This window comes from Anas platyrhynchos, chromosome 33 (assembly GCF_047663525.1).
Source record: "Anas platyrhynchos isolate ZD024472 breed Pekin duck chromosome 33, IASCAAS_PekinDuck_T2T, whole genome shotgun sequence".
Lineage (NCBI taxonomy): Eukaryota > Metazoa > Chordata > Aves > Anseriformes > Anatidae > Anas > Anas platyrhynchos.
Window position 1 is genome coordinate 9,891,473 of NC_092618.1, and position 23,903 is coordinate 9,915,375.

At 67.2% G+C, this 23,903-nt stretch overlaps 2 protein-coding genes across 2 annotated transcripts; both read left to right on the plus strand.

Moving 5' to 3' along the window:
* The first annotated feature begins 72 nt into the window (after positions 1 to 72).
* On the plus strand, positions 73 to 16,411 carry LOC140000226 (uncharacterized). Its single transcript, XM_072030028.1, is given in 23 exon segments — positions 73 to 241; positions 1,692 to 1,771; positions 1,863 to 1,979; positions 3,301 to 3,347; positions 3,453 to 3,530; positions 4,214 to 4,296; positions 5,002 to 5,015; positions 5,018 to 5,085; positions 5,159 to 5,184; positions 5,186 to 5,259; positions 5,338 to 5,372; positions 5,374 to 5,403; positions 5,484 to 5,530; positions 6,740 to 7,058; positions 7,061 to 7,149; positions 7,151 to 7,190; positions 8,616 to 8,645; positions 8,647 to 8,701; positions 8,792 to 8,843; positions 9,653 to 9,726; positions 10,817 to 10,886; positions 11,096 to 11,227; positions 16,195 to 16,411. Coding segments are annotated over 23 exon segments (1,875 nt in total). The 5' UTR covers positions 73 to 143.
* SLC8A2 (solute carrier family 8 member A2) lies at positions 13,570 to 23,415 on the plus strand. Its single transcript, XM_072030119.1, has 9 exons — positions 13,570 to 13,614; positions 16,546 to 17,425; positions 17,458 to 18,348; positions 19,213 to 19,316; positions 19,830 to 19,847; positions 20,132 to 20,256; positions 20,339 to 20,438; positions 21,159 to 21,434; positions 23,026 to 23,415. The coding sequence occupies exons 2-9, from the start codon at positions 16,554 to 16,556 to the stop codon at positions 23,400 to 23,402; spliced, it is 2,763 nt and encodes a 920-aa protein (XP_071886220.1). The 5' UTR covers positions 13,570 to 13,614; positions 16,546 to 16,553; the 3' UTR covers positions 23,403 to 23,415.
* Positions 23,416 to 23,903: the final 488 nt, after the last annotated feature.

Below are 23,903 nucleotides of genomic sequence, written 5' to 3' on the forward strand. Positions count from 1 at the left end.
CGGCCTCTCCCCGCCCCCTTTTCCCCCCTGCACGTGACGCGGGCGGGCAGCCAACGGGAGAGCGGCGGCGGGGGTCACGTGAAGAGGGGCGGCGTGGTCACGTGAGGGGGGGCGGCGGGGGTCACGTGAGGGAGGGGGCCGCCATGGAGGCGGGCGGGAAGGAGCGGGAGGCGCTGCAGCTCCTGGCCGAGGCCGAGCGCAAGGTGCGGGGGGCCAGCTCCTTCCTCGGAGGCCTCTTCGGGTGAGCGGGGGGGCGGGGGGGGAATTTGGGGGAGTTTGGGGGGGTGGGGGGGGTGCTGGGGGGGGAGGTGGGGGGGGGTGGGGGGGATTTGGGGGCCTTTGGGGGGGTTTTGGGGGGGCTGGGGGCCTTTAGTGGTCTTTAGGGGGGGTGTGGGGGGATTTGGGGGCCTTTAGGGGGGATGTGGGGGGTTTGGGGGGGCTGGAGGGGGAGCTGGGGGGTTGGGGAGGTGCTGGGGGGGATTTGGGGGCCTTTAGGGGGGTTTTGGGGGGGGCTGGGGGCCTTTAGGGGTCTTTAGGGGGGTGTGGGGGGGGTTTGGGGGGGTTGGAGGGGGAGCTGGGGGGGTTGGGGACGTGCTGGGGGGGATTTGGGGGCCTTTAGGGGGGATATGGGGGTTTTGGGGGGGCTGGGGAGGGGCTGGGGGGGTTCTCGGGGGGGGAGCTGGGGGGGATTTGGGGGCCTTTGTGGGGGTTTTAGGGGGGCTGGGGGGGGGCTGAGGGGCCTGGAGGGGATGCGGGGGGGGCGCTGAGAGAGGTTTGGAGGCCTTTAGGGGGGCTGGGGGGGGGGTGAGGGGGGATTTAGGGGCCTGGAGGGGATGTGTGGAGGTGCTGGGGGGGTTCACGGGGGGGAGCGAGGGGGCTGGGGGGGTGCTGGGGGGGATTTGGGGGCCTTTGTGGGGGTTTTAGGGGGGATGGGGGGGGTTAGGGGGTTGGTAGGGAGCTGGGGGGGTGCTGGGGGGATTTGGAGGCCTTTAGGGGGGCTGGGGGGGGGTGAGGGGGGATCTAGGGGCCTAGAGGGGATGTAGGGGGGCTGGGGGGGTTCTCGGGGGGGAGCGAGGGGGCTGGGGGGGATTTGGGGGCCTTTAGGGGTTTTTAGGGGGGATGGGGGGGGGTTGGGGGGGTCGAGGGGGGTTTTGGGGCCCTGGAGGGGATGTAGGGGAGGCTGGGGAGGGTTGAAGGGGGATTGGGGGGGTGTTGGGGGGGCTGAGGGGGGATGTGGGGGTCTTTGGGGGCGATGTGGGGGGTTTTGGGGGGGTCTGAGAGGGGTTTGGGGGCCTTTAGGGGGGATGTGGGGGTCTTGGGGGGGCTCGGGGGGCGTTGAGGAGCTGGGGGAGGGCTCTGGGGGGGGGCTCTGGGGGGGGTTTGGGGGGAGTGAGGGGGTTGGGGGGAATTGGGGGGCTGCTGGGGAGGATTTGGGGGTCTTTAGGGGGCGGGGGGGGTTGAAGGGGGTTTTGGGGGCCCCCCAGATCCCCCTCATATTTCCTGCCTCCCCCCCCAAACTTTAATTTTGGTGATCTGGGGGTAGGACCCATTTACCCCCCCCCCTTTGTTGGAGGGGGGGGTTTTGGGCCTTAAACTCCCCCGTGCCCCCCCTCTGACCCCCCCAACCCCCCTTTAACCCCCCCGACCCCCCCCCTTTTTGCCCCCCACCCCCCTTTTTTTTGCCCCCCCAGGGGCTCCTCGCGGCTGGAGGAGGCGTGCGAGCTCTACGCCCGCGCCGCCAACATGTTCAAGATGGCCAAAAACTGGAGCGGTGCGTCCCGATTCGGGGGGGCTCGGCGGGTCGGGGGGGGGCTTTGTGACCCCCAGACCCCCCCCCCTTAATTTTGTGCCCCCCCCCCCAGCCGCCGGGAACGCTTTCTGCCAGGCTGCCCGGCTCCACCTGCAGCTGCAGAGCAAGCACGACGCCGCCACCAGCCTGGTGGACGCCGGCAACGCCTTCAAGAAGGCCGACCCCCAAGGTTTTGGGGGGGCTGGGGGGGATTTGGGTTTTTTTTGGGTTTGGGGGGGCTGGGGGGAGGTTTGGGGGGTCTGTGGTTTGTGTTTATGGGGTTTGGGGGGAGTTTATGGGGTTGGGGGGGTGTTTATGGGGTCAAGGGGGATGTTTATGGAATTTGGGGGGGTTTTGGGGGGGCTGGGGGGGGTTTATGGGGTTTGAGGGGGGGGTTATGGGGTTTGGGGGGGGTTTATGGGGTTTAGGGTGAGGTTTGGGGGGTCAGGGGGGGTGTTTATGGGGTTTGGGGGGGCCACGGTAAGGGGGTGATGAGGTTTTGGGGTGCCAGGGTTTGGCAGTGGGGGTGGCCTGGTTCTAGGTGTGATTTTTGGGGTGTCCCGGTTTTGGGGTGTCCCAATTTTTGGGGTGCCCTGGTTTCCAGGCACCTTGGTTTCAGAGTGCCAGGATTTGGGGGTGCCCCGGTTTTGGGGTGTCATGAGTTCAGGGCTCCAAGGTTTTGGGGCAGCCTGGTTTTGGGGTGCTGTGATTTTGGGGGTGTTGTAGGTTTGGGGGTGTCCCGATTTTCGGGGTGCCCTGGTTTCCAGGCACCTCGGTTTTGGGGTGCTGGGATTTGGGAGTGCCCCGGTTTGGGGGTTTTGGGGTGCGGGGTGGCTCCTGGTTTTGGGGTGCCCCAGTTTTGGGGTGCCATGGTTTCAGGGCACCTTGGTTTTGGGGTCCTGTGATTTTGGGGTGCCGCAGTTTCAGGATCCCTTGGTTTTGGGGTGCCCCAGTTTTGGGGTACCTTGGTTTTGGGGTGCCGTAATTTGGAGCCATTTTTTTTTGGTGTGCCTCAGTTTTGGGGTGCCGTGATTCAGGGCACTGTTATTTAGGGATGACCTAGTTTTGGGGTGCCCCAATTTCACAGTGTCCTGGTTTTGGGGCGCCCAAGTTTTGGGGTGCTGTGAGCTCAGGGCTCCACAGTTTTGGGGGTGCTGGGTTTTGGGGGTGCCCCGGTTTTGGGGGTCCCCTTATTTTGGGGTCCCATTGTTTTGGGATGCCTCATTTTTGGGGTGCCAATATTTGGGGGTCACCCCATTTTTGGGGCACCCCCATTTTGGGGTGCCCCCATTCCAGCCCCCTTTTGGGGGGGGCTCTTCATGTCCCTGTATTTTTGTGTCCCTTGGAGGGGGGGGGGGACCATTTGGGGTCATTTTGGCCTCATTTGGGGCTTTTCGGAGCAGACACCGAGGGGGGGCTCTGGGGGAGGAGGATGATGAAGATGAGGAGGGGGGGGAGGAAGGCCGGGACCCCCCCAAATCCCCCCCAGCCCCCCCATTTTTTGCCCCCAGAGGCCATTAACTGCCTGATCCGGGCCATCGAGATCTACACGGACATGGTGAGTGTTGGGGGGGGGGGGAGGAGGAGGAGGGTGAGGCCGAAGGCTCTGTGCCCCCCCCCGGGGCCCCGTGCCCCCCCCCGAGCCCCGTGCCCCCCCCCCCAGGGCCGGTTCACCATCGCGGCCAAGCACCACGTGGCCATCGCCGAGATCTACGAGGCCGAGCTGGTCGACATCGGACAGGTGGGGGGCCGAGGGGGGCTGCGGGGGGGGGCTGAGGGTCCTGGGGGGGTCCAGAACATCCTGGGGGTGCCTGGGTCTCCTGGAGATCCCTGAGCACTGGAGGGGGTTCCTGGGAGGGGTCTTGAGGTCCTGGGGTGGGCTGGGGGGGGTGCTGAGGGTCCTGGGGGGGGTCGTGAGGTTCCTGGGGGGTCATTGAGCACTGGGGGGGGTCCTGGGGGTCCTGGGGGGGGTGCGTGAGTGCCCGGGGGGGGTCCTGGAGGTCCTGGGGGGGTCCTGAGGGTTCCTGGGGGGTCCTGGATGTTCCCTGGGGGGGTCCTTGAGCACATCCTGGGGGGTCCCTCATACCTTGAGGAGGTCCTGGATCCTGGGGGTCCCCAAGAACCCCAGTCCCACCTTGGCAGTCCCAGATGCTGCCCCCTCCCTGTCCATGCCTGGACCACGGGTCCGGTGCCCCAAATGGAGGCCAAATCAGAAGCGGGGGTTTTTCCTGTGCAGGGGGAGCCCCCCATTACCGTCCCTCCTGGCCAAACGCTTCCCCCGCGCAGGTGGCAGCGCCCGGGGGGGGGCGCGAGATGCAGCTCAAACCTGCCCAAACAAAATTCTAATTTTTTTCCCTTTTTTACATCATTTTAGACCCTGTGCCATTTTTGGGTGAATTGACCCAAATTTTGTGTCCCCTCCAGCCATCGCCCACTCCAGAGCAGGCAGCTGACTACTACAAGGCCAACAGTAGGCCCCCAAATCCCCTCTTTGTGCCTTTAAAATGGTGCTTCAGAGCCTGCTGAGGGTGATCACCCACTGAGGCTGCAAAATGCCCGTTTTCACCCAAAATGTGTCGGGGGTGCAGAGTTGGGGGAGCAGGATGGGGGACACATGGAGGTGGTTGGGGGGAGCGGGGGGGTGTTGGGCACCCTCTGATGGGGCATTCTGGGGTGGCCACCTATTAAGGCTCCGAACCCTTTCACCAAAATGAGGGGGTGTTGGGGTTTTCGAGGCGGTGGGGGTCAAGGGAGGCGTTTGGGGGTGGTGGGGGGGGTGCTGAGCATTTTCTGGGCACAGCCCTGCCCTAATAGGGGCCTGCTGAGATGGCCACGAATCCTGAGCTCCAAAATCCCTTCATCGAAGCGTGTCGGGGGGCAGGAGGGCGCAGGGGGGCGCGGAAGAGGCTGGGGGTGAGCACAGGCATCACGGGCTCCCTCTTCCCCACCTTCCTCCTAGAACTGCTACACACACCCACGCTACCCGAAACCCCCCTTTTCACCCCAAAAAGGGGCTCGGGGTGGTGTAGGGGAGCAGGATGGGGGTACCAGGGAGGCGTTTGGGGTGGTGGGGGGGATGCTGAGCGTTTGGGCTCTCCCTGCCCCTGATAGGGGCCTGCTGAGGTGGTCACCCGCTGAGGCTCCAAAAGACCCTTTGGCCCCCAAAAAGAGACTCGGGGGGGGTCTTGGGACCACTGAGCCCCCTGCCCCAGCTCGGCCAACAAGTGCCTCTGAAGGTCACCACGTTGCGGCGGCAGCTGAGGCAGTACCAGAAGGCGCTCAACATCTTGCAGCAGGTGGGCTCCGGAGGGGGTCCAGGGGCTCGGGGCAGGTCCCGAGGAGGTCGTGACCCCCATCACCCCCCTCAAGGTGGGCACGAGCGCCATGGAAGACCCTGCTGAAGTTGCAGCGCCACGGGCACTTTCTCCGCGCCGCCCTCTGCCACTTCTGCATGGACATGCTGACGCCAAGGTGCCGGGGGGGGGCACACAGGGCGGGGGGGGCACCTGGGGGGCACGGTGCTGCCTGTGCCCCTCCCCGTTGTCCCCAGCTGGCGGTGCAGAAGTACGAAGAGATGCCGGCCTTTCTCGGACTCCCGGGTGAGCCTGCTGGAGGTCAGCCCCCCAATAATTGGGCCCCCCCATTCCATTTGGGACCCCCCAATTCCCCATCTGATTTTTGTGTCCCCCCGCAGAAGCTGCTGGACACCCACAAGAAGCAGACCCGCCGCCTCTACCGACCGTACGTGCACCCCTGGGGGGGGGCAACCCCCCATATCCCCCCACCCCAAAATCTCCCCCCTATCCCCCAAAATGCCCCCCCCCCCAAAAAAAAGCCCCCCCAAACCCATATGCCCCCCTCTTCCTTTCACCCCCTTCCTCCCCCTCTGGGGGCTGGAGCTGCCGTTCCCCACCCCCTGCCCCCCAGATGCCCCCCCCGAACCCCAAAACTCCCCCCCACCCAAAAAAAATAATCCCCCCAGGTGAAGAGTGAACTCCATGACTCAACCAGTGGCTGACCACCCATGCTGCTGACATAGAAGATCCCCAGGCGAAGAGAACAACCTGCGCTGACCCCCCGGGACCCCCCGGGACCCCCCGGACCCCCCCTGGACCCCGCTTCATCCCCCCCCTGTAAAAATCCCCCCCCACCCCCTCCCCTTCCCCATATTTAACTGTGGAGGGCGCCACAGCGCGGGCTGGGGGCTCAGCCCCCCCTCAATTATTTCCCCCCAATTATTTGCACCCCCCAAATATTTCCTTTCCCCCCCAATTATTTACCCCCTCCCCTAATTCTTCCCCGATTATTTACCCCCCTCCACAATTATTTGCCCCCCTCCCCAATTTACCCCCCTCATAATTATTTGCCCCCCTCCCCTAATTATTTACCCCCTCCCCTATTTCCCCCCTGCTGCAGGGGGGGGTGGTTGTCACCCCCTTTGGGGGTGGGGGGGGTAAAAGCGGGGCCCCCCCCGCTGTCTCGCGACCGTGAGAGGATGCATGAGCCCAGCCCCCCGTGTGTGTGTCCGAAACCCCCCCCCCCCCCCCCCAAAATGTGCCCCCCCTCGGTCCTGGGGGGGTGGGGGGGGTGCCTGTGTGCCCTATGCCCCCCCCATTATTTGGGGGGGGGGGTGTCCTCTTTCCCCCCCCTCACTTGCCCCCCCAGCCCCTGGGGGGGCTCCCCTGCCTCCAAACCGCGCCCTTCCCTAAGAACCACGCCCACTGCCCACTAAACCACGCCCCATCCCTCCAAACCCCGCCCCCTGCCCATTACCTCCAAGCCACGCCCTCTGACTCTAAGCCACGCCCCCTGCCTGCAACCCCATGCCTTCGAACCCCGCCCACTGCCCACAAAACCCCACCCACTGCCTGGAAACCACGCCCCCTCCCTCTAACCCCGCCCTCTGGTGGTGAACCCAACCCCCAAACCACGCCCCTGCCTCCAAACTAGCGCCCCTCACCGAAACCACGCCCCTAGGTACAAACCCCGCCCCCTCCATCCGACCGAGCGCCCCCTCCCCGCTCCTTCAGCCGCGCGGCGGCCTCCCTGTGACGTCATCCCCGCGCGCCTCACCCCTCGCAAGGCCCCAGCGGGGCTGCCCGCGTTGCTGCCTGCTCCGGGGGGGGCGGGAGCCGGGCCCGGGGGGGGCGGAAGCCGGGCCCGGGGGGGCGGAGCCGGGGGGGGCGATTGGGGGCGCTGCCCGCTGGTGGAGGACAGCTTCAGCCGGCTGCCGTCGCAGAGCAACGTGTACGGGCTGGCGGCGCTGCCCGCGGGGCCGGGCGGGGCCCCGGGGGGCTCCTGGCGGCGGCGCTCAAAGGCCGCGTCCTCCACGTCCGCTACCAGGCCCTGCGCCGCCGCCTGGCCCGTCGCCAGTTCGGAGCTGCAGTTCACCTACATACCCGTGGGGGGCACGGGGGGGCACCGGGGGGTCGTCGGGGGCACTGGGGGGGCGTAGGGGGGCACCGGAAGGGTCATGGGGGGCATCGGGGGCACCGGGGGGGTCATAGGGGGTCATCAGGTTCACGGGGGGGGTCGTGGGGGGGCACTGGGGGGCCGTCGGGGGGTCGTGGGGGTCATAGGGGGGCACCGAGGGGTTACCGGGAGCACCGGAGGGGCTGGGGGGGGTCGTGGGGGGGGCGGGGGGGGCACTGGGGGTCATTGGGGGGTCATCGGGGGGGCACCGGGGGTCATGGGGGGGTCGTGGAGGGGTCATAGGGGGGCACCGGGGGGTCATAGAGGTCACCGGGGGCGGGGGGGGCACCGGGGGGTCGTGGGGGGGGAACTGGGGGGGTCATGGGGGGGCACCGGAAGGGTCATGGGGGGCACCGGGGGGTCATAGAGGGGGTCATGGGGGGGTTCGTGGGGGGCACCGGGGGGGTCATGGAGGGGTGATGGGGGGGCATACGGGGGCACCGGGGGGGTCGTGGGGGGGTCATAGGGGGGGTCAATGAGGGGGTCATGGGGGGTGGGGGGGCACCAGAAGGGTCATGAGGGGGCACCAGTGGGGGCACTGGGGGGTAATAGGGAGGGGTCATAGGAGGGTCATAAGGGGGCACGAGGGGGGCTCAGGGGGGCACTGGGGGGTCGTGGGGGCACCAGAGGGTCATAGGGGGGGTCATGGGGGGGGACATGGGGGGTACCGGGGGGGTCATAGGAGGTGGGGGGGGTTATGGGGGGGTGGGGGGGCGCTGGGAGGGTGATGGGGGGGTCGTGGGGGGGCGCGGGGGGCGCCAGGAGGTGGTGGGGGGCGTGGGGGAGGGGGGCGTCCCCGGGGGGTGCCGCTGGGGGGTCCCGGTGCCCCCCCCCCCGCTGAAGCCCCCCCCGCAGTGGACGCTGAGATCGTTTAGTCGACTTCCTTCGCCAAATCCCCCCCAAGCGGGGGCTGGTGGTGGCATCACCTTCATATGAGGTGGGGGCACCCAAAAGGAGGGGCACCCCAAAAAGGGGGGTCACCCCTATAATGGGGGGGCAGCTTTAAATGGGGGGGTGCCCCCAAAACAGGGGGCATCCTTAAATAGGGGGGGCCCTAAAAGGGGGGGCACCCTAAATGGGAGGGGGCGCCCTGAAATGGGGGGGTACCTTCAAATGGGGGGGACCCCAAATGGGGGGGCACCCTAAAATGGGAGGGGGGCACCCTGAAATGGGAGAGGGGCACCTTAAACGGGGGGGGACCCTGAATGGGGGGCACTCTATAGAAAGGGGGGGACACCCCAAATTGGGGGGAGGTGACCCTCAGGAGGGGGTGGGGGTGACCCCAGAGGGGCGGGGGTAACACGGGGGGGGGGGTGACCCCAAAACGTGTCCTGACCCCCCCGTGCCCCCCCAGGACTCCGGGGACAAGCCCAGCCCCTTCCTAGAACATCTACTGCGACTACGAGCCCGGCTGCGAGTTCCAGCTCGACTCCGTGGCGCATGATACCCCCGGACCCCCCGGACCCCCCCCCGGACCCCCCGGACACCCCCCCGGGGGTCCCGCCCCCCCTGAGCCCCCTGTCCCCGCGGAGAGCTGCCTCAACCTGGAGCTGCGCTTCACCCTCCAGCTCTGCCACGCTCAGTGCGTCCTGTGGGGGCACAGGTGCCCCAGTATCCCCCAGTGTCCTCCCAGTACCCCCAGTGCTCCCAGTATCCCCCCAGTGTCCTCCCAGTCACCCCCAGTGCTCCCAGTACCCCCCAGTGTCCCCCCAGTGTCCTCAGTATCTCTCCGTGTCCCCCCAGTGCTCCCAGTACCCCCCAGTGCTCCCAGTGTCCCCCCAGTGTCCTCCCAGTATCACCCCAGTGCCCCCCAGTGCCCCCAGTGTCCCCCAGTGTCCCCCCAGTGTCCTCAGTATCTCTCAGTGTCCCCCCAGTGCTCCCAGTACCTCCCCAGTGTCCCCCAGTATCACTTCAGTATTCTCAGTGTCCCCCAGTGTCACCTCAGTGTCCCCCAGCCTCCCCCAGTGTCCCCCAGTGCTCCCAGTATCCCCAGTATCCCCAGTGTCCCCCCAGTGTCCCCAGTATTACCCCAGTGTCCCCAGTATCCCCAGTGTCCCCCCAGTATCCCCCCAATGTCCCTCCAGTATCGCCAGTATCACCTCAGTGCCCCCCAGTGCCACCAGTATCACCCCAGTGCCTCCCCAATGTCCCCCCAGTGTCCCCAGTATCACCCAAGTGACCCCAGTATCCCCAGCCCTTATCTCCCCAGTCCCCCCAGTGCCCCCAGTATCTCCCCAGTACTCCCAGTCTGTGTCCCCAGTGCCCCCATTCCCCCCAGTATTCCCAGTGTCTGTGTCCCAGTGCCCCCAGTACTCCCAGTCTGTGTCCCAGTGCCCCCAGTCTGTGCCCCCAGTGCTCCCAGTATTCTTCCCAGCAGCACTGTCCCCGCAGGGTGCTGGTGGGGGGGCAGGACACCGTCTTCCTGCTGAGCGGCACCGACCCGGCATCCACCTCTACCCGGGAAGGTGGTGGGGGGGGGTGGGGGTGGGGGGGGGCCCGGGGGGGTCCCCTGGAGGCGGGTCCCCAGCGGCTGTGCCCCCCAGAACGAGGCCCTGCACCAGTTGAGGAGCGCCCGGTGCAGGAGCTGTTCCCGGAGCTGCAGGGAGAGGAGTGCCCAGCAGGGAGTGAGGGGGGGGGGCAACAGGGACCCCCCACCCCCCACTGCCCCCCCCCGTGTCCCTACTGAGCCCCCAATCCCCCCCAGTCCCAGTCCCCTGTTCCCCCCATGTCCCCATGTCCACTGCCCCCTCCATGCCCCCCCATGCCCCCTGTCCCCCCCAGCCCCCCCATACCCCCAAGTCCCCCCAGTCCCCATTGCCCCCAGAGCCCCCAATGACCCCATGCCCCCCCCCAAGTGCCCCAAGCCCCCCCAAGTCCCTCCCCCCTTGTACCCCAAGCCCCCTCCCCCATACCCCTGTCCCTCCCATGACCCCAGAGCCCCCCGCCCCCGCCAGTCCCACCCCATGCCCCCCAGCCCCCCCATGCCCGCCAAGCCCCCCCCACATCCCCCCTCTCTCCCTCTCTTGCCCCCTGTGTCCCCCCCCATGCCCACAAGGCCCCCCCCAAGCCCCCTCCCATGCACCTATCCCCCCCAGCACCCCCAAGCCCCCCCCCACATCCCCTATCCCCCTACCCCTTCCCCCTACATCCCCCAATGCCCTGCGTCCCCCCCATGCCCCAAGTCCCCCCCACACCCCCGTGCCCCCCCCAGCCCCCCATGCCCCCAAGTCCCCCCACACCCCCTTATCCCCCCACCTTCTCCCCCATTCCCCCCACCCCCCGTCCCCATACCCCCCCATGACCCCCCATGACCCCCCATGACCCCCCCTGCCCCCCTGCCCCCCCATGACCCCCCCACCCCCCCGTGCCCCCGCAGCGTTCTGTGGCTGGACGTCCTCAGACCCCAGCTTCCTTGGCGCCGCCTGACGGCTTTCAGCTGCCACAGCAGCGATCCGCGTGGCTCACGTGGACCCAGGCCACCCGCAGTGAGCCCCCCGCCCCAAGACCCCGGGACCCCCCCACACCCCCTGACCCCCCCATCCTTGTGTCCCCCAGCCCGTGCTCTACGAGGAGCCTGGAGCACGCAGCAGGACGGCCCCATCTCCGGGTCTCTCTCTTTCCCCCTGCCCCCCCCCGAGCCCTGCGGTGACCCCGGGGGGCCGGGGGGGGCCTACCAACAGCGGGGGGGGGCCCAGAGAAACCTCCCCCCCCCCCCAGACCCCCCCAGCCCCCTCTACAGCCTGCTGGTAAGGCACGTGGGCAGGTGCCGGTGGTGCATGGAGGAGGGATTATTTCAAGATCCCAGCCCCCCCATTTTTTTTTTTGTGCCCCCAGGGACGTGCTGGCGCAGGGGCTGGGGGAGCAGCTGGTGCTGGGGGGCAGCGAGGACCACAACGTCCTCTGTGCCGCCCTGGGGGGCACACAGGGAGCCCGACGGGAACCCCCGAGCTGCTGCTGCGGGACAGTGCGGGTGGGTGGGGGGGGTTGGAGGGGATGAGGAGGGGAGATGAGGGGATAGGGAGTGGGGAAATGGGCGTCGAAGGGGATGCAGAGGTAAGGGGGAAGTGAGGGGTGAGGGGGAAGAAGGGGGTGGGGGGAGTTGGGGGGTGTGGGGGGGGAATAGGGGCGTGTAGGGGGGAGAAATGGGGGGGTATGGGGGAAGGGGAACGGGGCTGGGGGGGAAATGAGGGGGTACAGAGAAGGGGGGGCTGGGGGGGTAAATGGGGGGATGGGGGGGCTTGGGGGGCATAGGATGAGGAGGGGAAATGGGGGGTGTAGGGGGAGGGGAGGGGAGGTGATGGGGGGGTGGGGGTGAGGGGGGAAAGGAGGGGCTGGGGGGTAGAAGTGGGGAGTTGGGGGGTAAAAGGGGGGGGCTGGGGGGTGAAAAGTGGGGGTTGGGGGGTGAAGAGGGGGGGCTGGGGGGGTTATGGGAGGCCAAGTGGGGGGTTAGGGGGTAAATGGGGGGCTGGGGGTAAAAGGGGGAGTTTGGGGGGCAGGGGTTGGGGGTGGGCGGGGGGTTGGGATGGGGTGGGGGTGGGATTGGGGTGGGATTTGGGAGGGGATTTGGGATGGGGTGGGGGTGGGGATGGGAGGGGATTGGGGATTCGGGATGGGGATGGGATTTGGGTTGGGATTTGGGATGGGGTGGGATGGGATGGGATTTGGGTTGGGATTTGGAATGGAATTTGGGATGGGATTTGGGAGGGGATTTGGGAGGGGGTGGGATGGGATGGGATTTGGGTTGGGATTTGGGTTGGGATTTGGGATGGGATTTGGGATGGGATTTGGGATGGGGTGGGATGGGATGGGATTTGGGTTGGGATTTGGATGGAATTTGGGATGGATTTGGGAGGGATTTTGGGAGGGATTTGGGACGGATTTGGGATGGGATTTGGGAGGGGATTTGGGATGGGATTTGGGATGGGATTTGGGATGGGATTGGGATGGGGATGGGATTGGGATTTGGGATGGGATTTGGGAGGGATTTGGGATGGGATTGGGACGGGATTGGGATGGGGATTGGGACCGAGATGACACCCGCATCCCCCCCCTCCATACCCCCCCTTCCCCCCCTCCCAATTCCCCCCCCAGAGCTGTGCTTGACCCCGTGCCCGTTCCTTCTCCCTGTGCTGGCGCCGCTTCCTTCCCCAGCCCGCTGCTGGCCCTGCGCTGCGGGGACCTCACGGGGACGGGCTGAGCGAGGTGGCCGTCAGCTGCCTCCGGGGGCTGCCCGTGTAGGTGACCCCCGGCCCCCCCCCCGGCTTCTTCACTCCCCCCCGCTCCCGGAATCTCCCCTTTTTCACCCCGTTTTCGTGTTCGCGCCCCAGCACAGCCTGGTGCCCACCGCCCGGCTGCCTCCTGGAGAGGCTCCGCAGGGAGGTGGCGAGGGCGGGCGAGGGGGGGGGAAGGGGGGGCGTGGGGACGTGACCCCCCCCCTCCAGGATGGGACCCCACCCTCCGAGGCGTGGAACCCCCCCGAGGTGTGAGACCCCCCCGGAGGTGTGGGAACCCCCCTGAGATCTGGGACCCCCCCCCGCCGGCGTGGGACCCCCCAGCGGAGGAAGAGGATGGCGACACCGGCGGCAGAAGTGGACCCCCCCCGTAAAAGAGGCCCCCCGACCCCTTTATGACGACCCCAATTATCCCCCCCCCAACTTATAGCCCCCCCCTATTTATAACCCCCCCAATAAAGCTTCTTATCAAAGCCTCCTGCCAATGAAGCATTCATTGATGCCCCCCCCAATAACCCCCCCATAAAGCCCCCCCCAAAACCCACCCCCCTCATTAACCCCCCCCGAGTGACCCCCCCAAAATGCCCCCCCCAAATCCCCCCCCCCCAAATCCCCCACCTTAAACCCCCCCCAAACCTCCCCCCCCCCACCAAGGGGAAGGTGGGGTGGGGGGAAGGAGCCCCCCCCGTTTTTTTATTTTGGGGGGGGGGGCACGCACCAGGGACCCCCAAATCCTTGCTGGGGGGGGCCACGAGGTGGTGCCCCCCCCCCGGGTGTGGGTGCTGAGAGGGGGTGCAAAAGGGACCCCCCCCTTTTTTTGGGGGGTGGGGGGGGCACAAATACAGGGAGGGGGGGTGAAGAGTCACCGGGGGGGGGCACTGAGGGCTGGGGGGGGGCAAAGAGGGAGGGGGGGGCGCTGTCCGCCTTCCCGGTGCTGAACGGCGCCGATTTTTTCATTTTTTTAATTATTTTTTTATTTTTTTTGGGGGGGGGGGCAGCACCGGGCTGAGCTCCCCGCCCCCCCCGCCCCCCCCCCCCATAATTTCCCCGCCCCCCCCCCCCCGCCGCCCTCCCACTCGCGGCAGCGCCATGGAGAAGTAACGGAGCGGGGACGCAGCGCAGGTGGGGGGGGGCGCCGGGGGGGGGCACTGGGGGGGGGGCACGGGGTGAGGGGGGGTCTGGGGGGGTCCGGGGGGGGTCACGGGGTAAAGGGGGGGGGCTCGGGGGCGAAGCCAGGCAGAGTTCCCGTGGGTGGGAACAGGTGGCTGGGGGGGGGGGCACCCCCGTTTGGGGGGGGGAACGGGAAAATTTGGGGGGGGGGGGAAAGAGGGGGGGCAGGGGGGGGCTGGGGGGCACCGCGAGGGGATGGGGGGGGAGGAGGAGGAGGAGGGGGGGGTGTGAAGAGCAAGGGGGGGGGGGGTGATGGAGGGGGGGTTCCGCGCCGCCCCCCCGGTTCATTGTGGGGGGGGCACCCGGCTCCCCCCAGCCCAAAATTGAGGGGGGGGTCCCCAATTCCCCCCCCCCCACTGGATGCTTCTGGAAGGGGATGTGGGGGTGCCCCCCCCGTACCCCCCCGTACCCCCCCACCCTTCCATGTGTGTGTCCCCCCATTTCTGTGCCCCCCCCCCCATTTTTGTACCCCCCCCACCCATGGGTGCCCCCCCCCCGTGGGTGTCCGGCCCCAGCCGCTCCTGCAGCAGCAGCAGGTGCCCCCCCTAGCCCCCCCCAGCCCCCCCCCAGCCCCCCCCACGCCCCCCCCACTCTTCTTCCTCCTCCTCCTCCTCCACGAGCTGGGGGCGATGCTTGGGGCCATGGCAGCCCCCCCCGGGATTTGGGGACACCCCCGGGGTTTTGGGGACACCCCCGGGGGTTCCCGAGGAGCTGCGGGGACCAGACCTGGGCTGAGGGGACGGGGACGGGGCTGGGGCTGGGGTCAGGGATAGGGGCAGGGACAGGTTATGGGGTCAGGGATAGGACCTGGGGATGGGATCTGGGGACGGGATATGGGGACAGGGATAGGGGCAGGGATATAGGGACAGGGATGGGATCTGGGGGTGGGAATGGGATATGGGGTCAGGGACAGGGACAGGTTATGGGGTCAGGGATGGGGATGAGGACGAGGACAGGATATGGGGACGGGGATATAGGGACAGGGACAGGATGTAGGGTCAGGGATGGGATCTGGGATGGGAACGGGATATAGGGTTGGGGATGGGGTCAGGAATGGGAAATGGGGACGGGGATGGGATGGGGATGGGGGTGGGATATGGGACAGGGACAGGGACGGGGACACAGGGATGGGATTTGGGGACAGGACACGGGACGGGGGCACGGGACATGGGGACAAGAGACGGGGATGGGAACGGGACATGGGACGGGACGTGGGGTCAGGACACGGGGACATGGGGACAGGGCCCCAGGACCTCCTCTCCCGGCGCTGCCGCCCCCCCCCCAGCCGCCCCCCGGCGCTTTAATTGCTGTTTCCCCCAGCCGCTGCTAATGAGGCCATTACGTTAATTACAGCCCTGAGCCCGCTCACGGCGGAGGCGCCGGCCCCCAGCCAGCGGGGCCAGGGGATGGGGCCTGGGTTTGGGGGCTCCGGCACCCACCGAGGGCAGGGGGCGGCTGGGGCTGGGGGCATGGAGAGGGGCTGTGGGGCAGTGCAGTGCAGTGGGGCTGCTCTATGGGGCGGGATGGGGCTGTGCTATGGGGCAGTGCAGTGGGGCAGTGTTATGGGGCTGTGCTATGGGGCAGTGTTATGGGGTTGGGCAGCGCTATGGGGCAGCGCTATGGGGCTGCGCTATGGGGCTGCGCTATGGGGCAGTGTTATGGGGTTGGGCAGTGCAGTGGGGCAGCACTATGGGGCAGTGCAATGGGGCTGCGCTATAGGGCAGAACTATGGGGCTGCGCTATGGGGCTGCGCTATGGGGCAGAGCTATGGGGCAGAGCTATGGGGCAGAGCTATAGGGCAGAGCTATGGGGCAGAGCTATGGGGCAGTGCTATGGGGCAGAGCTATAGGGCAGCGCTATGGGGCAGTGATGCCTCTCCCTGCAGCTCCCTGTGGGGACCCCATGGGGCAGAGGCAGCCGCGCCATGGGGCGCATGGGGGTCTCCAAGGCCGGGGGGGTGGAAAGCAGCCCCGAGCCCCCCCCAGCCCGTTCGGGGTCCCCCGTCCCCCTCCGTCTCCCTTTTTTTAGCCGTTCCCATCCTCGGTTGCCATGGGAACAAGGCGGTTGCCAGGGCGGGGCCTCGGCGCGCCCACGCACCCCACGCGCCCCCGGAGCCGTGGGCGGCCGCGGGGCCCTCGCTGCTCCCCGCGGCCCCGACCCCGCTGCTGGGCGGCACCCGCGGCCCCCGGACCCCCCGCGCTGACCCCAGACCCATTGCATCCCCCCAAACCCCACTGCATCGCCCCCAGCCCCATTGCACGGTCCCAAACCCATTGCATGGTCCCCAGCCCCATTGCATCGTTCTCGGCCCCACTGCATCGCCCTAAACCCCATTGCATCGCCCCAGCCCCATTACATCCTCCCCAGCCCCACTGCATCGCCCCCAGCCCCATTACATCTCCGTCCCCATTGCATCCTCCCCCACCCCACCGTGCCGCCCCCTCCCCACCGTGCTGCCCCAGAGGCCCCCGGTTCCCCCCCAGCACCACACGGCCTCTGTGGGGCGGGACGGAGGCTGCTGCCTCCCCCCAGCCCCGACCCTGACCCTGACCCCGAACCTGATCCCCTGACCCCAACCCCTACCCTGGCCCTGATCCTGACCCCGACCCTGACCCCGACCCCCATCTTGACCCTGACCCTGACCCTGACCCCAACCCCTACCCTGACCCTGATCCTGACCCCAATCCCGACCCCGACCCCTACCCTGACCCTGAACCTGACCCTGACCCTGATCCAGCCCCGACTCTGACCCTGACCCTGACCCCAACCCAAACCCAGACCCTGACCCCGACCCTGACCCTGATCCCAACCCAAACCCTGACCCCTCACCCCAACCCTGACCCCGACCCCGTCCCCCCGGCGCTGACCCCGCTGTCCCCGCAGGCCCCGGGATGGCGGCGCGGCGGGCGGCGCTGGTGGCGGCGCTGCTGCTGGCCGAGCCCTGCGCCCCCGAGCCGGCGGCCGAGGCCAACGGCACCGGCACGTGCCAGGGCTCCAACCGCTGCCAGCCCGGCGTCCTGCTGCCCGTCTGGCAGCCCGACAACCCCTCCTTCGGCGACAAGGCGGCGCGCGCCATCGTCTACTTCGTGGCCATGATGTACATGTTCCTGGGCGTCTCCATCATCGCCGACCGCTTCATGGCCTCCATCGAGGTGATCACCTCCAAGGAGAAGGAGATCACCATCACCAAGGCCAACGGGGAGACCAGCATCGGCACCGTGCGCATCTGGAACGAGACGGTCTCCAACCTCACCCTGATGGCGCTGGGCTCCTCGGCGCCCGAGATCCTGCTCTCGGTCATCGAGGTCTGCGGCCACAACTTCCAGGCGGGGGAGCTGGGCCCCGGCACCATCGTGGGCAGCGCCGCCTTCAACATGTTCGTGGTCATCGCCGTCTGCGTCTACGTCATCCCCAGCGGCGAGAGCCGCCGCATCAAGCACCTGCGCGTCTTCTTCGTCACCGCCTCCTGGAGCATCTTCGCCTACATCTGGCTCTACCTGATCCTGGCCGTCATCTCGCCCGGCGTGGTGCAGGTGTGGGAGGCGCTGCTCACCCTCGTCTTCTTCCCGGTCTGCGTGGTCTTCGCCTGGGCGGCCGACAAGCGCCTCCTCTTCTACAAGTACGTCTACAAGCGCTACCGCGCCGACCCGCGCAGCGGCATCATCATCGGCACCGAGGGCGAGCTGCCCAAGGGCATCGAGCTGGACGGCGGCTTCCCCCCCGCCGAGCGCCGCGAGGCCGAAGGCTCCGCCACCCCACCCCTGCCGCCCCCGCCACTGCCGTCACCGCCGTCAGCGCCTCGCCCGCGCTGCCCGCGCCCACGGCCGAGGAGAAGGAGCTGGACGAGAGCCGGCGCGAGGTGATCCAGATCCTGAAGGAGCTGAAGCAGAAGCACCCCGAGAAGGAGCTGGAGCAGCTGGTGGAGATGGCCAACTACTGCGCGCTGCTGCACCAGCAGAAGAGCCGCGCCTTCTACCGCATCCAGGCCACGCGCATGATGACCGGCGCCGGCAACGTCCTCAAGAAGCACGTGGCCGAGTTCTCCAAGCGCTCCTCGGCGCTGCTGGAGGTGCCGTCGGATGCGGAGGAGGAGGCGTGCAGCCGCATCTTCTTCGAGCCCTGCGCCTACCACTGCCTGGAGAACTGCGGCTCGGTGACGCTGTCGGTGGCGTGCCAGCACGGCGCCGAGGCCAACCACACCTTCTACGTGGACTACAAGACGGAGGACGGCTCGGCCAAGGCGGGCTCCGACTACGAGTACAGCGAGGGGACGCTGATCTTCAAGCCGGGCGAGACGCAGAAGGAGCTGCAGATCGGCATCATCGACGACGACATCTTCGAGGAGGACGAGCACTTCTTCGTGCGCCTGCTCAACCTGCGCGTGGGCGACGCCGAGGGCATGTTCGAGGCCGACTCGGCCGAGCACCCCAAGGGCCGCCTGGTGACGCCGCTGGTGGCCACCGTCACCATCCTGGACGACGACCACGCCGGCATCTTCGCCTTCCAGGACCGGCTGCTGCACGTCAGCGAGTGCCAGGGCGCGCTGGAGGCCACGGTGCTGCGCGGCTCCGGGGCTCGCGGCACCGTGCTGCTGCCCTACCGCACCGTGGAGGGCACCGCCCGCGGCGGCGGCGTCGACTACGAGGACGCCTGCGGGGAGCTCGAGTTCCGCAACGACGAGACGGCGTGAGTGGGGCCGGGGGGGTCGGGCGGGCCCCGGGTGGGGGCACCGTGCTTGTGTGTGCCTCGTGTGCCCGGCCTTGCACGCCCAGACACTGCTTGGGCACCCTGTGCTTGTGCATCCCTCGTGTGCTCAGCCTTTGCACACCCGGACCCAGCGTGGGTGCCCCTTGTGAGCTCAGTCTTGGCACGCTCGGACCGTGTTTGGGTGCCCTGTGGTTGTGCATCCCTCGTGTCTCAGCCTTGCACGCCCAGGCCCTGTTTGGGCACCCCGTGTTTGTGCACTCCTCGTGCACTCAGTCTTTGCACACCTGGACCCAGCTCGGGTGCCCCATGATGGTGCACCCCTTGTGTGCTTGGCCTTGCACACCCAGATCCTGCTTGTGCGCCCCTGGTGAGCTCAGCCTTTGCACACTTGGACCCTGCTTGTGCACCCCGTGCTTGTGCTCTCCTCGTGTCTCACCCTTTGCACACCTGTCCCCTCCTCGTGCCCCCCCCATGCGCTCGGCCCTTTGCACGCTCAGCTTTGCTCGCGCGCCCTCTGCTTGTGCGCTCCGGGCAGGGGGAGGACGGGCGGATGGACGGACAGACGGACAGGGGGACACCCGGACGGACGGACAGACGGACGGACAAATGGGTGGGGGGACACCCGGACAGATGGACGGACGGACGGATGGGGGGGGGGCAGGGGGCGGCCGGCCAAGTGCCCAGCCGGCCGTGCCGGGTGGCCGCGGGGGCGGCTGGGCGGACAGATGGACGGACAGATGGACGGGGGGATGGGGGGGGTTGGGGGGGGGCCGCCCCCGCGCCCCCTGACGGGGCCGGTGTCCCCCCCCCCCCCCGTGTGTCCCCCCCCGCCCCCCGGCACAGGAAAACGCTGCGGGTGAAGATCGTGGACGCGGAGGAGTACGAGAAGAGGGAGAACTTCTTCATCGAGCTGGGGCAGCCGCGCTGGCTGAAACGCGGCATCTCGGGTACGGGGGGGGATTTGGGGGCATTTGGGGACCTTTGGGGGAGTTTGGGGACATTTGGGGGCATTTGGGGACATTTGGGGGAGTTTGGGGACCTTTGGGGACCTTTGGGGACCTTTGGGGGCATTTGGGGGCGTTTGGGGACCTTTGGGGACCTTTGGGGGCATTTGGGGACCTTTGGGGACATTTGGGGACATTTGGGGACCTTTGGGGGCATTTGGGGACCTTTGGGGACACTTGGGGACCTTTGGGGGCATTTGGGGGCATTTGGGGACATTTGGGGGCATTTGGGGACCTTTGGGGACCTTTGGGGACCTTTGGGGACATTTGGGGACACTTGGGGACCTTTGGGGACCTTTGGGGGCATTTGGGGACCTTTGGGGACACTTGGGGACCTTTGGGGGCATTTGGGGGCATTTGGGGACCTTTGGGGACCTTTGGGGACATTTGGGGGCATTTGGGGACATTTGGGGACGCACAGGGCAGCCTCTCACCACCGCCCTCTCCCCTTCGCAGCCCTCCTGCTGAGCCAAGGTAGGAGCCTTCCTCCTCCTCCTCCTCCTCCTCCTCCTCCTCCTCCTCCTCGCCCTCCCTCGGTCACCCAGGGCCGGGGTCCCGCGTCCCCTCCGAGCCCTGCGCCACCCGTCCCCTGTCCCCGCGTGTCCCCGTGCCCCGTGTCCCAGCCCCGTGCCGTGTCCCCACACCGTGTCCCTGTCCCCATCCCCTGACCCCATGCCCTGTCCCTGACCCCACGCCCTGTCCCTGACCCCACACCGTGTCCCCGTCCCCGTCCCCGTCCCCACCCGGTGTCCCCGCAGCCGAGGGTGACCGCAAGCTGTCTGCGGAGGAGGAGGAGGCGCGGCGCATCGCCGAGATGGGCAAACCCGTGCTGGGCGAGAACTGCCGCCTCGAGGTCGTCATCGAGGAGTCCTACGACTTCAAGGCACGGGGAGGGGGTCTGGGGTGGGGGGGGTCCGGGGGGGGGGTCGGGGTTGGGGTCTCACCCCCACGCCCCCTCCCCGCAGAACACGGTGGACAAACTGATCAAGAAAACCAACCTGGCCATGGTCATCGGCACCCACTCGTGGCGAGAGCAGTTCCTTGAGGCCATCACCGTCAGCGCAGGTCGGGGGCACCGGGGGGCACCGGGGGGGTCACAGGGTCGGGGGGGGGGACACGGGGTCAGGGGGGGACACGGGGTCATGGGGGGGCGCCTGGTACTGGGGGCACGGGGTGGGGTGTACAGGGTGGGTTTGGGGCTGGGGCTGGGGTTTGGGGGCGCACCGTGTTGGGGTTTTGGGGATGTGGTGATGGGTTTTGGGGATATGACATCAGGTTTTGGGGACACAGTGCCAAGTTTTGGGGGGTGCACTCTGCCAGGTTTTGGGGACACACAACCCTGGGTTTTGGGGACACGGTGCCAGGTTTTGGGGATACATGGCCCCAGGTTTTGGGGACAGGGCACCAAGTTTTGGGGAGCACACGGTGCCAGGTTTTGGGGACAAACAGCCTTGGGTTTTTGGGACACGGCCCTGGATTTTGGGGACATGGTGCCAGGTTTTGGGGCCACATGGCACTGGGTTTTGGGGACAAAGAGCCTTGGGTTTTTGGGACACGATGCCAGGTTTTGGGGACAAAAAGCCCTGGGTTTTGGGGACATAGTGCCAAGTTTTGCAGAGCACACGGCACCGGGTTTTGGGGCCACGGTGCCAGGTTTTGGGGCTATGGTGCCAGGTTTTGGGGCCACACGGCACCGGGTTTTGGGGGCACGGTGCCAGGTTTTGGGGCCAGAGCCCCAGGTTTTGGGGCCGTCCCCTTGGGGGCTGACGGCGCCTTCGTCGCCAGGCGAGGAGGAGGAGGAGGAGGACGGGCGTGAGGAGCGGCTGCCGTCGTGCTTCGACTACGTGATGCACTTCCTGACCGTCTTCTGGAAGGTTCTGTTCGCCTGCGTGCCCCCCACCGAGTACTGCAACGGCTGGGCCTGCTTCGGCGTCTCCATCCTCCTCATCGGCGTCCTCACCGCGCTCATCGGGGACCTGGCCGCGCACTTCGGCTGCACCGTGGGCCTCAAGGACTCCGTCAACGCCGTCGTCTTCGTGGCCCTCGGCACCTCCATCCCCGGTGGGTGGGATTGGGGTTGGGGTGGGGGTGGGATTAGGGTGGGATTGGGATTGGGATGGGATGGGATTGGGATGGAATGGGGTTGGGATTGGGATGGGGTTGGGGTGGGAGTGGGATTGGGATTGGGGTGGGATTGGGATTGGGATTGGGGTGGGGTTGGGGTGGGATTGGGGTGGAGTTGGGGTTGGGGTGGGGTTGGGGTGGGATTGGGATGGGATTGGGATTGGGGTTGGGGTTGGGGTGGGGTTGGGATTGGGATTGGAGTGGGGTTGGAGTGGGATTTGGGTGGGATTGGGATTGGGATGGGATGGGGTTGGGATTGGGGTGGGATTGGGGTGGAGTTGGGGTGAGATTGGGGTTGGGGTGGGATTGGGGTGGGATTGGGATGGGGTTGGGATTGGAGTGGGATTGGGGTGAGATTGGGGTTGGGGTGGGATTGGGGTTGGGGTGGGATTGGGATGGGGATGGGGTGGGGTTGGGAGCAGGGACAAGGAGCAGGGGGAGAGGACGGGGGCTGTGGGGGGACGCGGTTTTGGGGCACGCGTCCTCGTGTCCCCACACCGTGTCCTTGAGCTGCTGTCCCCGTGCCCCTGCTGTGCCCCTGTGCCCCCGTGTCCCACACCCCAAATCTCCATACCCCAAATCCCCATACCCCACATCCCATCCCCATATCCCCACGTCCCCCTGTCCCCATATTCATGTCCCCATATCCCACATCCCAATCTCCATACCCCATACCCCCAATCCCCAAATTCCATACCCCACATCCCAAATCCTCAATCCCCAATCCCCATACCCCATATCCCAAATCCCCATACCCTATACCCCATATCCCCATGTCCCCATATCCCCACATCCCCCTGTCCCCATATTCATGTCCCCACATCCCATACCCCCAATCCCCAATCCCCAAATTCCCATACCCCACATCCCAAATCCTCAATCCCCATACCCAAATCCCCATATCCCATACCCCATACCCCACATCCCAAATCCTCAATCCCCATACCCCATACCCCACATCCCAAATCCTCAATCCCCATACCCCAAATCCCCATATCCCATACCCCATACCCCACATCCCAAATCCTCAATCCCCATACCCCAAATCCCCATACCCCACATCCCATATCCCCAATCCCCATCCCCCTATACCCCATACCCCAAATCCCCATACCCCATACCCCACATCCCATACCCCCAATCCCCAAATTCCCATACCCCACATCCCAAATCCTCAATCCCCATACCCCAAATCCCCATATCCCATACCCCATACCCCACATCCCATATCCCCAATCCCCAATCCCCAAATTCCCATACCCCACATCCCAAATCCTCAATCCCCACATCCCATATCCCATGTCCTATACCCCAAATCCCCATATCCCATACCCCATACCCCACATCCCAAATCCTCAATCCCCAATCCCCATACCCCATATCCCCAATCCCCATCCCCCTATACCCCATACCCCAAATCCCCATATCTCCATATCCCATATCCCCAATCCCCATACCCCAATCCCCACACCCCATCCCCCATCCCCCATCCCCCTATATCCCACCCCCCGTCCCCGTCCCCCCGCAGACACGTTCGCCAGCAAGGTGGCCGCCCTGCAGGACCAGTGCGCCGACGCCTCCATCGGCAACGTCACCGGCTCCAACGCCGTCAACGTCTTCCTGGGCCTCGGCGTGGCCTGGTCGGTGGCGGCCATCTACTGGGCCGCGCAGGGCCGGGACTTCGAGGTGCAGACGGGCACGCTGGCCTTCTCCGTCACCCTCTTCACCATCTTCGCCTTCGTCTGCATCGGGGTCCTCCTCTACCGCCGCCGCGCCCCCATCGGGGGCGAGCTGGGGGGGCCGCGCGCCCCCAAGCTGCTGACGGCCGCGCTCTTCCTCGGCCTCTGGCTGCTCTACGTGCTCTTCGCCAGCCTCGAGGCCTACTGCCACATCCAGGGCTTCTAGGGGGGCACGGGGGGGCAACGGGGGGGCTGGGGGGGGGGGCTGGGGGTGATGGGGGGGTGATGGGGACACAATGGGGTCAATGGGGGGCTATGGGGTTAATGGGGACGCAATGGCCAGCCTCGAGGCCTACTGCCACATCCAGGGCTTCTAGGGGGGAGTGGGGGCAACGGGGGTGTGTGGGGGGGCAACGGGGTGATGGGGGGGTGATGGGGATGCAATGGGGTCAATGGGGGGGCTATGGGGCCAACAGGGCCAGTGGGGACACAATGGGGGCAATGGGGACACAATGGCCAGCCTCGAGGCCTACTGCCACATCCAGGGCTTCTAGGGGGGTGTGGGGGGGCCACAGGGGGGGTCTGGGGGTGATGGGGGGGCTGGGGGGGTGATGGGGGGGCTATGGGGTCAATGGGGACTCAATGGGGTCAATGGGGGGAGTATGGGGCCAACAGGGCCAGTGGGGACACAATGGCCAGCCTCGAGGCCTACTGCCACATCCAGGGC

Excerpts from the sequence above, each read along its gene's own strand:
- SLC8A2 (XM_072030119.1), top strand. The coding sequence starts at position 16,554 with ATGGCGGCGCGGCGGGCGGCGCTGGTGGCGGCGCTGCTGCTGGCCGAG. Across the intron at positions 18,349-19,212 it reads TTCCGCAACGACGAGACGGC|GAAAACGCTGCGGGTGAAGA; the intron begins GTGAGTGGGGCC and ends CCCCCGGCACAG. Across the intron at positions 20,257-20,338 it reads AGGAGTCCTACGACTTCAAG|AACACGGTGGACAAACTGAT; the intron begins GCACGGGGAGGG and ends CCCTCCCCGCAG.